This window comes from Cyprinodon tularosa, unplaced genomic scaffold, assembly GCF_016077235.1.
Source record: "Cyprinodon tularosa strain WSP-4 unplaced genomic scaffold, ASM1607723v1 ctg627, whole genome shotgun sequence".
Classification (NCBI taxonomy): domain Eukaryota; kingdom Metazoa; phylum Chordata; class Actinopteri; order Cyprinodontiformes; family Cyprinodontidae; genus Cyprinodon; species Cyprinodon tularosa.
In genome coordinates this window covers 192,964-205,856 of record NW_024039371.1, presented here as the reverse complement: position 1 = coordinate 205,856, position 12,893 = coordinate 192,964, and the positions used below count along the sequence as shown (strand labels likewise).

Here is a 12,893-nt window from a genome sequence, read left to right as displayed (position 1 = left end):
TGACAAGACTGAAACAAAAGCAAGAGAAGGAAAAGGAAAAGAATTAGATGTGGGAAATTGGGGAGATCAGTCAGGGAGGAAAGGTGGGGACCGGAAAACAAGGAAGCTTTAGGAGGAGAGGATAAGGAAAGGAGGAGGTGGAAATAAAGACAAGTGGGTGAGAGGAAAAACCAACATGGAGATGCGATCCGGTTACCTGAGCTGAATCCCAGCCCCAGAACCACCAGACAGGCGAGCAGAGCCAGCAGAGCAGCGAGAAGCATGACTGAGAGGAGGACCTCCAACTGAGTCCTCCTACCCAGGATGTCCACACCACCCTTCCTGAAGCCAACCTGGGACAGAAAGAGGAGGTTACCTGAAGCTCATGGATCCATGCGTCCAACTGGACTTCTGATGTCTACATTCCCATGACACAAGTACTAAACATCTGGAGTCCATCTCCTCAGAATAACAGAAATATGAACATCCGGGAAAAAAATCTAAACTCTCCAAACATCTAGGGGACAGTTATCCAACATTATCTAACTTATCCTGAACACGTCCTCTTTTATCCATCTGTCCATATCTCTGGATTCAGACACTGCAGATTCTGCTGAACAGGATGCAGAGCAGGTATAAGGCTGACTCATTCTGCTGCTTTCTGGTTCTGTTTGAACGTAGTTGAATGAGGGATCATCGTCTCTTTGTTTGGATCTTTGAGTCGGGGTAATTTCATTGCTGAGGCTTCACTGCATGCTTCTGTGATGTAGAACCAGTTTATCCTGCGGAGCTGATCTATCTCCAATGTTATGACTTGTTTTTATCCGTTTCTGAGAATGTGCTCGTTGTTTCCCCCTGTGTCTCATCACTTTCTGTTTGTGTATGTAAGCCTGTCTTTTCCTCTTTCTTTATGTGTTTAGCTTCGACCCGGCCCACGTTCTGCTCTCTGTTCTTTATCAGGATTTATGTTGGATCGCTGCCTCCAGCCTCAGGTTTGGTTTGTGTGCTTGGTTTTCTGCTCCAGTTTACTAAACCAGTTAAATACATGTTTTTTAAGCTTTTCTTTAGCAGCTTTTTTCTTCTTCTTGTAAGGTTTTATGGCATTTGGCAAACTAATTAAAATTGCATTACCGCCACCAACTTATAGGGAGTTAAAAAAGGAAACAGGACTCACCCCGAGAAAATAAAAGAATTAAATAAAAAACTTAACCCAACATAATACTCATTTATATTTCTGTTATCGTCACTCTGCCAGGTTCTTATGGTCCTACTGGTTTTCCCATCATGCTTTCAACCGTTTCCCAGTTTAAATCTCTAACTTCAAGATACTTTTCTGCAGCTTTCATTTTTTTTGGTTTTCTTTGTCGTCTGAGCAATAAAAATGATCACTTCTACCATGAAAAGAACAAAATCTTTCTTTTTTATAATCAATGAATCCTCTGAAATTTTGCTGCAGAGGTTTTTAACTTTTCATTTCCTTAACTGTTGCCTGACTGAGTCTTTCTGACTCGGATGGGATTCTTTTTGCAGATTCAGCATAAATTATTTCAAGATCTAATTTTATTTTTCTAGTTTCTTCAGATCTTTTTCTCACTTCACACCTGCGATAAGCTCCAGTATGTTCTCCATCAAAGCTTCTTTATCAGCTTACCTATAATTCTGCTTTAAGTCCAAAAGTGATCTGAAGGATGCAAAAGAAGGCGAGTCTCTGTATTCAAACATTTTAAATGAGACACGCCCACAGATTATGACATCACACCAGCACCCAGGTGGAGCTCATTCGGTTTTCTCTTCTGAGGCTGATTTCTGAATTCATCTGAAGCCACGGTGAAGCTTAGAGAGGGCGGACACCATGCTGCTTCCCGACTTCAGCAGATGATGAAATTAAAATGGCTCCGAGTCCTCAGGGACGCGTACACAGAAAACATTTGCTGCTGTAATGAGGCTAATTATCCTCGACCGGCTCATTTCCTCCCACTAGTCCAGCATGTTAAAAATCTCCATTAATCTCCTTTTTTTCTTCAGTGGTTTACCTCCAAGCAGTCAGACTTTCCAGTAGTTTCTCTTTGTTTTTTATTTTTTTTATGTGCTCTGCGTACGTTTTATCCAAATACCTGAAATGTTTTATACGATTATTTGAATTCTGACCAATCAGATATGCAGACATGTGCTGATTGCTTCTCAAAATGGTCTTGACATGCAGAAAAAAGAGGATTCTACCTGTGATGAAGTGATTCCCAATGAGAAAATTAGTTCCCTAATTTAGAGAAATGCTGAAAAAAGTTCTCTGACAGAGAAAAAAAAGTCTGTTTTAATTTTTATTTTCATTAATCTTCACATATTGAAGTCTTTTTTTTCCAGTACATTATTGTATATTAAAATTCTGTTTATCACAATAGTTTGACATAATCTTAATTTGAGGTTAATTTTGATTATTCATGGTTGTTTTAGCTGATTCCTAAATTAGCTCAAAATCTCAGAACTGTAATTATAAAAGATGAGTTTATCTTAGTATAAAATATCTTTTTACATTTTATCTTGGTAAAGTTTATATAAGGTAGGTTGGTGGCTTCATTTAGCTTAGCTTTTAGATAGTTTAGAGGTGGACAACGTCACACGAGCTCCCTCATGCTATTGGGAAGATTATAATGCCTGGAATAACAGAGAAAGTGAAAAAATAACATATCTGCTGCTATAATGGAACTTTATTGATCTCACATTCTGCATGGAGTTTGCATGTTCTCCCTGAGCATGTGTGGGTTCTCTCTCGCTACTCTGGCTTCCTCCCAGAAAAACATGACTGTTAGGTTAATTGGCTTCTCTAAATTTTCCTTAGGTGTGACTGTGTGTGTGAATGGTTGTTTGTCCTGTTTGTCTCTGTGTTGCCCTGCGATAGACTGGAGAGCTGTCCAGGGTGGACCCCATCTCTCACCCTTAGACAGCTGAAAGTGGGCACCTTGGGATAAGGGTGACAAAAAATGGATGGATAGATGGGTGATCTCACATTAGAGAAATTTACCTCTGCATTTAACCCATCCCCATGCAGAGCAGTGGGCTGCCATTGAGGGGCGCCCAGGGACCAGTGTGGGGTTAATGGTCTTGCTCAGAGAGCCAGAGTGGGAGTCGGGCTTGAATTCAGACCCTCTTGATTCAAAGGTCTATGCCCTAACCACTAGGACACTCCCCAGCCAGAAAGTAATACTAAAGTAAGCTTTAATGTTAGAATTACTCAGGGTTTGATCCCCAGTATCCTACATTAAGAATTTAAACCCCTTTGATATAAGGGGACTGAATGAGAAACTGTAAGATCTGTATGTTACTATATTGGCTTTCATTGTTAATTTCCTAAATTACGATATCTTTTTTAGTTAAGTGTGTGGGAAATGTGTATTTCAGGCTTGGCTTTCAGTCGATCCACTATTTGCTAAATCAATAAATCTGGGATCAACCTCATGTGTCTTGAAGAAAACTGCGTTTAGCTTGATTACTCGCACCTGGCTGGAGGCAGCAGCACCTGTGGAGCCAGGCTGTGTGTTTGGGGATTGGATGAAGTCTGGCTTTATCTCTCCTCCTGGGATTTCTGATCATATCTACACCTATTTATATTTGCTTAAATTATGTTAGTTTATCTTGTGTTAGCATAATTAAGCACCAACCCTTTAAACTGTGAATATGTAAAATTTCACTAGAAAAATGACAGAATCCAACCACAAATATCTCAAACTTTTTTCACTTAAGAGATTTCAACCTTTAATCTTTTATTAGTTATATCTAAGTGTCTTTTGCATTTTTGATTCAAAGGTGCAATCTTTAGCTTTGAATAAAAGGCGTTTCACCTTTTCACATTCTTTGACATCAGTGGTGTCTTTTAGGTCTTTGCTGACATAAGAAAAATAGATATTTTAGAGATATTACTGAAGTCTCTTTCTGATCCACCACTAATCCGGTAACATATTTACTCAGGTAGAGATGCCAACGGAAAGGATACTTCTTGGCCAAAAGTAGTCTTCCCTCCTACTGGCATAATTCAAGTTTTTGACTTTTCTTCTGCGAGTGAAATTATTTTTCAAACTTTTGACTCAGACCTGAAATGAAATAGACATGTTTTTGATCGAAATATGGTACAGTCTTGTTTTTTAGGGACTGTTGGCATCCCTGGGTACAGGGACAGGGCTAAGAGTCAGCTAAAAGGCAACCAAAGCCTAAAGATAAGATTAAAAAAAGTATTGTGATGGAGATATTTGAAAGATCGCAGAAAATCTTCAGAAAGAAAAAACTGAGTTTGGACCACGAGGTTTAGATTAGAGGTAAGTTTTAGGTTAAAACTTCAAAAAAGGTTGACTGGAGGAAAATTTAAAACCCAAACTACACTTTTTTGATTTTACAGCCTTTTATGTTAAATAGCATTATGGTGACATGTATTAAAGTATGCCATAAATTCAGCTTTTGAATTAAATTCTTAATTAATATTGTTAGTATTTCAAAACATTAAGATTTTTCTTTTTTGTTTTTAAGCTGAACAACTCCCTGCTCTCCTGCACAGAAATCCCATTTGTTTCCCAGAGCTGGCAGAGCTCCAGACCTCCTGCTGCTCCTCTGTTGGTGGCATTGGCCCCACACTAAAGGGGCCCCCTGCTGTGCTTCAAGGCTTTCTCTGTCCCAGAGCATTTATCCGTCTCAGGTCAGGACTTCACCAGGCAGCACTTACAGGATCCCCTGAAGTTTGGCTCGTGGTCTGTGCTTGTGTTGCGTTCACTGACCTCCATTCTGTCAGGAGATGAGGCCGCCTCAGCTGGCGTGTCCGAGCCCTCCTCCTCCTCCAGCGTAGCTCGCTTGTAGCTGGACATCTGCAGAGTGAAAAATAGATCTTGGGTCAGTAGATGTACATTGTAAAATAAATTCTGTTACATTATTGTTGCAAAGAATATGTTTTTAAATGGAAATAATATGCAATCCAGAAATATAATTCTAAAAACCATATTTTTTAAACATTTTCTTTACAGATATTATACGTCCTTTTCTATTTCTGTTTTTCAGACTGAGTTTTATAAATTACATTCTTTAAAAATTTATTTCCATAATTTCCATGCAGACCAATAGAAACTCCTGGGGAACGCCAGCCCCAGAAGTGAAGATCATGTGATCATAAAATTCAATCTTAAAAAGTAGGGGAAAAAAATGAAAATATAAAATATGTTAAAGATAAAATTCAGAAAAATAAAATTATAAAATACGAAAAACACATTTGAAAGAAAAGATTTTCTAAAGTTTTTTCAAAAATTCAATTTACAAATAATGTTGTTATAAAAATATTCTGTTTGCAACATTAATGGAACAACATTGACTCCATCGTAGTGCATCATATTTAACTTAAACAAAGATTCGGACATCAATGAGTTGCGTTTCTCCCTGCATCGATCTGCTGTGTCTGTCTGGGTCAGGCTGAAAGGTGGAGCGCTCCTCTGGGACAGGAAGCTACATCTGACACCGCCACTCGATGTGAAACAGGTTTATTCTCCCCGCTGCAGGGAGGATCCATGAGGATTCACAGCAGATCAGACATTTCATCATCACCACCTAAACCTTTAAACTCACATTTGGATTTGAGTTGTGTGTTAAAGGCAGAAGGACAATAAGCCTCCCACTGCTAAAGCTGGGCGCTTTGGTAACATTTTATTTTATTTATAGTGTATTTAGTTCCAATCAGAGCTGCTTAAAAACCCAAACTCCAGGGGAATCAAGCTAAGAGAATAACCATTATCATTTCTGAAGAAGTGAAAATAAAAACAAAATGCAACCTTTATGGAGCCTAAAATAAAATGTGATTGAAGTTTAGCTTCATTTATTCACACAGCTGCACATAAACAAGATGGAATATCTGAAAACTTTTATTGTTTTTTAATTTTTTCATCCAAATCTCAGACATCATTCACTTGATGAAGCTGTTTTTCTTACCAGTGGAGGTCTAACTGAGTGAGCCTTGCTGGGGGCAAATTAAGCAGCCTTCTGATTCCAAATTAACAAAGTCAAGATATTTTCCCTCCAAGTTAACAACTGGTTGTTTGCTGCTCACACCTTTGTTTATAGATGTTCGAGATCAGGCTGCTTTTCAGTGTAGTCCTGTTTCTCTAAGTGTGACAGGCTGGATGTGCTCCCTTCATCCTCTGACATGGGAGCTCGTCTGCCTGGATGTGTATTTCCTGGACGGGGTCGCCTATGGAGCTGGTTGACAGTTGCCTTTTGTATCCCTACTTCTTTTTTAATCTCTGCTTCTGTCTCCTTGAACCCCAGTCGGCCTCGGCAGATGGCCGCTCACACTGAGCCTGGTTCTGCTGGAGGTTTCTTCCTGTTAAAAGGGAGTTTTTTCTCTCCACTGTCGCTAAAAGCATGCTTAGTGTGAAAGATTGCCCTTGAACAGGGGTGGAAAGTAATGAATTACATTTACTCAAGTTACTGTAATCGAGTACTTTTTATGAGTAATTTGTAATTTTCTGAGTAGTTTTTGAAATGTGTAATTTTTACTTTTACTCGAGTAAATTTTAACCTAAGTAGTTTTACTTTGCTACATTTAAAACCCCCTCACGTTGCTGAGTTAAAAAAATAAAAATAAAAATACTGATGGTGAGAAAATTAAATGCCGCCAGAAATGTAAACCCCTGTGTCTTGGAACCAAAACTTAATGCGTGGCCCTGCCTTACAATTACTCTTTGTATTGCCTCATAATCCAGTGCTGCGCTTTGGAAGATGGCAGTTGTTAATCACAACTTAGGGAGTATGGAGCCTGAAGAGGAAACATATTCTGGAGACAAAAGCTGGAAAAACCCTTTGCCATATTTGGAAGGATTATTTGTTTTTTGTTTTTTGCACTTTATGGTACAGGTTGTGACTGTCCTTGTGCTGTGAGGAAGTATGTTCTTTAGCCCAGGTGATCTTTTGCAAGTGTGGATGTCACTGAAATACGCCTTGAAATTGATTAAAACACCTTGTGCTCAATTCGATTCATGACTCATCCTTTTTTTGCATTAAATAACTCAAAGTAACTAAGTAACTTTTACTCAAATTACATTTTAAATGAAGTAATTTTGTACTTTTACTTGAGTAAATTTTGAGATGGGTAATTTTACTTTTACTCTGAGTAGAATTCAGGCAAAGTAAAGATACTTTTACTCAATTACAATTTTTTAGTACTCTTTCCACCTCTGCCCTTGAGTCAATGAGTCGATGCAATCCACTGGTTTTCCTTAGATAGAAAACTTTAAATCAATCTGACTGTATGGGAGTTGGCCCTATATAAATAAACTGAATTGAATTGAGTTGATGCTGTATATTCTGGCTGTCACTGACTGATATTCAGCATCTTACACCAGATATTTCACTGTAAAAGCCTCCCTAGAAATCTTCTGATCTCAGTTCCATGGCTGATCACAGTCGAAGACAAACGGTGCCACAGATACCAAGTGGTTTCTGGAAAAATTCTTCCACACCTCTCTCTCTCATTCTCACCCAAGTTTGTTCTTTTAACCATGAGACAACTAACACCCCTAACTTCCTGTCTATCGGCTGTTGGACTGAAGCATCCAACTGTCCGATCCCGCTGTCCTCTCAGTGGCAGCAGGTTCCGATCATAAGATCTGTCGTTTATCATCTTCTACACGCAATCAGGTTTCAGGGAGTAAAAAGGATGAACACTTGCAGTTTGTTGATGCCATGAAACCTTCAAGCAAAAAGCGGTTTTCACCATCTTGATGCATCAGCCTTTTCTCCAACAGGCGACTGACTGGCATGATGGTTTCTTATTTGATGAAGAAGACGAGACGAAGAGCAACAGGGGTTTGCCTCCTGGTAGGAACAGCTCCAAAAGACGGCCCCCCAGAAGCAGCTTTCATCCTGGCTCTGATCTGCATCTCGTTGCCATGGCTTTGAGTTAGATGGTAGAGTTTGTCTATTCAGTTCACCACCCAAGAGCACAGCATTCTGCTTTCAAAGAAACTGTAATTGTTTAATCCCCAATACCTCAACTGTTCTGACCCAGTTCCAGTCCTTGGGAGGGCCTCCCCTCATGAGCCAGTCTCTGGGTAATGATTTGGACAGAGGTAGGCCTGTCCAGCCCCCACCAGCCGAAGGTCCTCTTTGTTTTAGATGTTTTATGGTTTAAACTCACCACCTGTTAATGATAGGTTCCCCAGACTCCTGCAGAACACGATAGGAGCTAAAAGGAGATGAGTCCGATATCTGGATCAGTGCATATAGGGCTGGAACTGCCCACGATAACACTATTACCAGTCCTTTAAGCTCAAAGTAAGTAAAATCAGTCTCATCCTGAGTTCTGGTTGAGTAAACAGCAGTTTATTTTTTGTTTTTAGTATCAAATGAATTTTCATGGCCTTGCCGAGCTGCAACTGCTCCATAAACCAACATCCTGATACTGTTTGATCTCCTGAAGCTGTGCAGAAGTTAGTCTCCTGAGCTCAGGAGGCCTTAGCAGCTGTTTGCAGAGCGAGCTGCTGTCTCCTAGCTTCCTGTCCGCCCGCGGAGCGTCGGTGTCCTGCAGGAAACAAAAGGTTTCCAACTGTTTCCTTCCTCAGGACCCGCACTGAAACCTGTCTCCCTCTCTCTGCGTCTCCCTCGGTGTCTCTCTCCCCGCTCTGTTCTCTTTAATTGATGACGCACGCAGAGTGGGGTGGGCGGGGGTCAGCGATCAGGTTGCCAGGAGACAGGAGTGTGTGTTGTCTCTCCCTGTAGAGCCTGATGTCATTGTGTGTGTGTGTGTGTAATTAGATAATGTGTGTGAATCATCTCCATTCAGCTCTAATAGAGTTCACTGCAGCTTATATAACATCTGTCTGTCTGCTCTTTTGTCCCCTGCCAGCCTCCGTACTCTGACCTGAGACAGAAACACTAAGAACAAGACGGCAGCATGAGGACAAGCTTCATGTCTGAGCGGAGAAAAAATCCAACCATCCAGTCTGAGCAGGAAAATCCCCCAAAACCGTTCAGCAGAACCCCGCTGCTCTGAGTCACTAACAGACACAGCGTGGAGGGTCCATCACGCCCTGATTCAAAACATCTGCAGAAACCAGAGCTACTATGAAGCAACATTAGGGGATTACTTTCAGATCCAGTTCTGTCTGAGCCATGGAGTTTCATTTCTACACCTTGTCTGCATGAAAACAGAACAATGTCTGGACACGAATCTACAGACAGGACGCAAAGCAGTTCCATTTACAGTAGGTCTATCTGCAAGAAGGAAGAAACTGTGAAGGAGACATTGGATCAGGATATCTGAGGGTTTGTCTATAGCTGGCTGCTCTCCTGGGGTCTTTATTAAACATACAAATATGCACAATTTGGAGGAGGGGAAAGCTAGCCACACAGACGGAGACTAAGGTGAGGAACTAAAGTCAGAATTTCAGTTCAGTTTATATACATAGCGCCAATTCACAGATTGTACAGTCAAATTGATTCAAAGTTTTCTATCTAGGGAAAACCAGTTGATTGCATCAACTTATGCATCTTAATTAATAATAATTAATAATTCATCTCATGGGCAAACTGGAACATCTGGGCTTCAACACATCCCTCTGCTATTGGCTGTTAGACTTCCTCACCAACAGAACTCAGTCAGTCCGGGTCAGACAGAACACCTCTGATGTCATCAGTCTAAGCACAGGCTCCCCTCAGGGCTGCGTCCTGAGCCCCCTGCTGTTCACTCTGATGACACATGACTGCGTCCCCAGGTTCACCACCAATCACATCGTGAAGTTTGCAGACAACACCACAGTGGTGGGCCTCATTAGAGAAGATAAACGACCAGAACTACGGAGAGGAGGTGGAGCAGCTGGTGGACTGGTGCAAAGATAACAGCCTAATCAGGAACGTGGAGAAGACGAAGGAGATCATCTTGGACTTCAGGAAGAACCGTCCTAACCACGCTCCACTGGTCATCAACAGCTCAGCTGTAGAGGTGGTCAGCAGCACCAAATTCCTGGAGGTTAACATCACAGACACCCTCACCTGGAATGTAAACACCACCTCACTGATCAAAAGGGCACAAAAGCATTTGTATGTTCTATGGAGGATGAGGAGAGCCCACCTGCCCCCACCCATCCTCCCCACCTTCTACAGAAGCACCATAGAGAGCGTTCTGACCAACTGTCTCACTGTGTGGTGTGGAGGCTGCAGCGCCTCAGACTGGAGGAACGTAACAAGAGTGGAGAAAACAGAGCAAAGGAAAATCGGGGCTCCTCTCCCTTCCATTAATCCCAGTGCTGCGTGTCCCGAGCCTGTCCCATAGGCCCCATGGACTGTTCTCCCTGCTGCCCTCTGGGAAGAGGCTTCGCAGCATTCAATACATGACCAGCAGGTTCTGTAACAGCTTTTTCACCGCTGTCCTGAGACTCTAATCAAGTCACAAATTGAGACTCTGCATCACACTGATAACATCATACCTGAACCTCAGGGTGAATCTTTAAAATAGAACTCTCCCCAGTGTTTCTACTGCATTTTGCACCATATCTATTTATTTAAATTTGCACCGCTCTGAACCCTTCACATCAAACTCCTTTTACATTTTGCACCATGTCTCTCTTACACTGTTTACATTTTGATCACTGCTGCACTTTATAAATGGAAATTTCACTGCTAAACTGCAGCTCATTCACTTTCGGAAAGCCGCATGTATCAAAACTTTGTTTGTATAAACTCTGTGTATACAGCAGATCAGCCAGAAAGTGGCGGAGCACGTAAAAAAAATAGAGGGGGGTCAACGGGAAGGGACAGACTTGGTCACAACCTTTCTAACGGGTCAATAGCTGCAATTCACCAAACCTCATGTAGCCTTCAAATCAGAGATCAATGCAACTAGTTTCATTGGCCAAGAAAATGCATTAAAGACTTAAGTCATCCAGTGCAATGTCTAGCACTGGGTACAGTGGTGTGAAGAACTAGATTCTACAGCAGTAAAGATAGGTTAGGGTTCTGAGGAGGGAGAATTATGATCTTGGCTTTTGGACTTTTCTCTTTATTCCAGTGAGATGAACTCTTAATGCTTCAGCAAAGTGGACAGTTTCTTTTCATTAATGATTAAATTTGGTGTTGAAGAACTTAGCTTTTGGATATTGCAGATGTTGATGTCCCCACATCAGTGTCTGTCCTCAGAAAAGAGGGTTATAAATTCCTTTAAACGGATGCCTAAACCTTGGAGAAAGTCTGCTGGGAAGGGCTGAAGCTATCATGTGCGCCAGGGGTCACCAAAGATCAGCGGGGTCCGAATACAGAAAATCAACAACCAGTAAATGTCCGCAGACATTTTTAATTATAATCTGTTACTTTAAACAGAATTTAAAACTGAAATAAAATAAGGTGTTTATGCATCCATGTTATACTTTGATTTTTTAAATAAGAAAAATATAAAAAAAACACCCCAGAAAATAGAAAATGTTTCCATTTTAAAACCTGAGGTGTTTTTTGAGGTAGATAAAAACAATCATTCAGTTTGGTATATAAACAATTTCCTGATTCACATATTTTATAAAACACTTGTTGTTTTTTTCTCTCCTTATTTTCTGTCTTAATGTTCGCAGTGGGCTTTATGCTGCCCTGCGAGGCTTTAAACCTGGGTTTGAATGGAGACAAAGCCATTCTAAAGCACATATCAAGGAGCTCATTTTGAGCCTGGATCCAGATTTATTTTGGATTCTGTTCATGGTGGAGAATCCTGCTTCACAGCAGCAGGTTGAGCCAAACATACTCTAAATGTTCAGGGTCATCTTTGAGCGCCATTTCACTTTTCTGTCACCAGTTCACCACAGTTCTTCCAGCAGTCCACACTTTCTCTTTCTTTTTCTCATCATCTTCTCCTTCTTTCCCATCGCCCGGCTTGCTACAGGTTTGCCTGCTGTGTCTAAAAGTAGCAGCAGCAGCAACCCAGACTGACAGCAGCTCATTGGATCATTTGGATCACGTGCAGCCTGGTCCAGTTCGCTCTGGAGGGCTTTACCGTATTAATAGGAGAAGCAGCGCAAGTGAAATTAGACACTATAGTCGGACAAAATTTTTAAATGTTTTAAATCAGGTTGGGTCCGGATTAGCCAGCAGGTGGATCCGGAACCGGACCCCGGTCCGCTAATCCGTGACCTCTGATCTACGGAAATGATTTATTTTTATTTCTTTATTTATTTGATCATTTATTTCTAACACTTAATAAAAAGCAAATATAAGTAAATTATTAAAGTCATACAAAACAAAACAAACAAAAAAGAAGAAAATGATGGCCTGAAATCAAGTGTAAAGGTAGAGGAGTGAAAGGTTGTGGTGATAGAGTGTGCATCTCATAGCCGAACACAGGCTAAGGGGCTTCATCCGTGGAGTTCTACAAAGTCTGATGTTTTTACTCTGGTTGCACTAAAAACAAATGAACATGCATTGGGTCTGGGTAGCCAGATGCTTTGAAGCGGTAACTGGAGAATCCGTCTGTAAGGAGAAGCTATGATCATAGAACACACTCAGTTGGATATCAGATCTGGGATGTAAAATCTTTTTAATCCTTGAAAAGATGAGTTTTAATATCATCCCAAGGAAAAGCCACTGTTTGATTAGATCCACCTGATTTTATTAGAGACAATCATGGGTTAATGTGTCCTTCCTGCTTCTGGGATTTTGATTAAACTGCTCCCAGAACCATGCTGGTCATTAAATGCTTGGTTAATTTCCTGGAACCTTCAGGCAGAGCCTGAGCGCTGATTCAGAAGATCCCCCCTGAGAGCCGTTTCCGTCTCTCCAGCCGACGATCCGACTGTAGGGAAGCTTGTTTAACAAGAGCCGTCAGGTTTTTCTCTGAAAGGTTTCACTAACAGCCACAGAGGCCAAACAACATCCAAGCAAGCTGGAGCTTTTTCTGCTTCTTAACGTGTCAC

At 41.1% G+C, this 12,893-nt stretch overlaps 1 protein-coding gene across 2 annotated transcripts in view; it reads right to left on the bottom strand.

Annotated features, from left to right (window-relative positions):
• ece2b (endothelin converting enzyme 2b) overlaps nucleotides 1-12,893 on the bottom strand; it is a 38,532-nt gene that overhangs the window by 19,594 nt on the left and 6,045 nt on the right. For both annotated transcript variants that reach the window (XM_038307986.1, XM_038307987.1), the window contains exons 2-3: nucleotides 4,740-4,826; nucleotides 197-332 (exon numbers count right to left, since the gene is read on the bottom strand). In XM_038307986.1, the coding sequence (XP_038163914.1) occupies nucleotides 197-332; nucleotides 4,740-4,826 (223 nt within the window). The remainder of the gene's footprint in view (nucleotides 1-196; nucleotides 333-4,739; nucleotides 4,827-12,893) is intronic.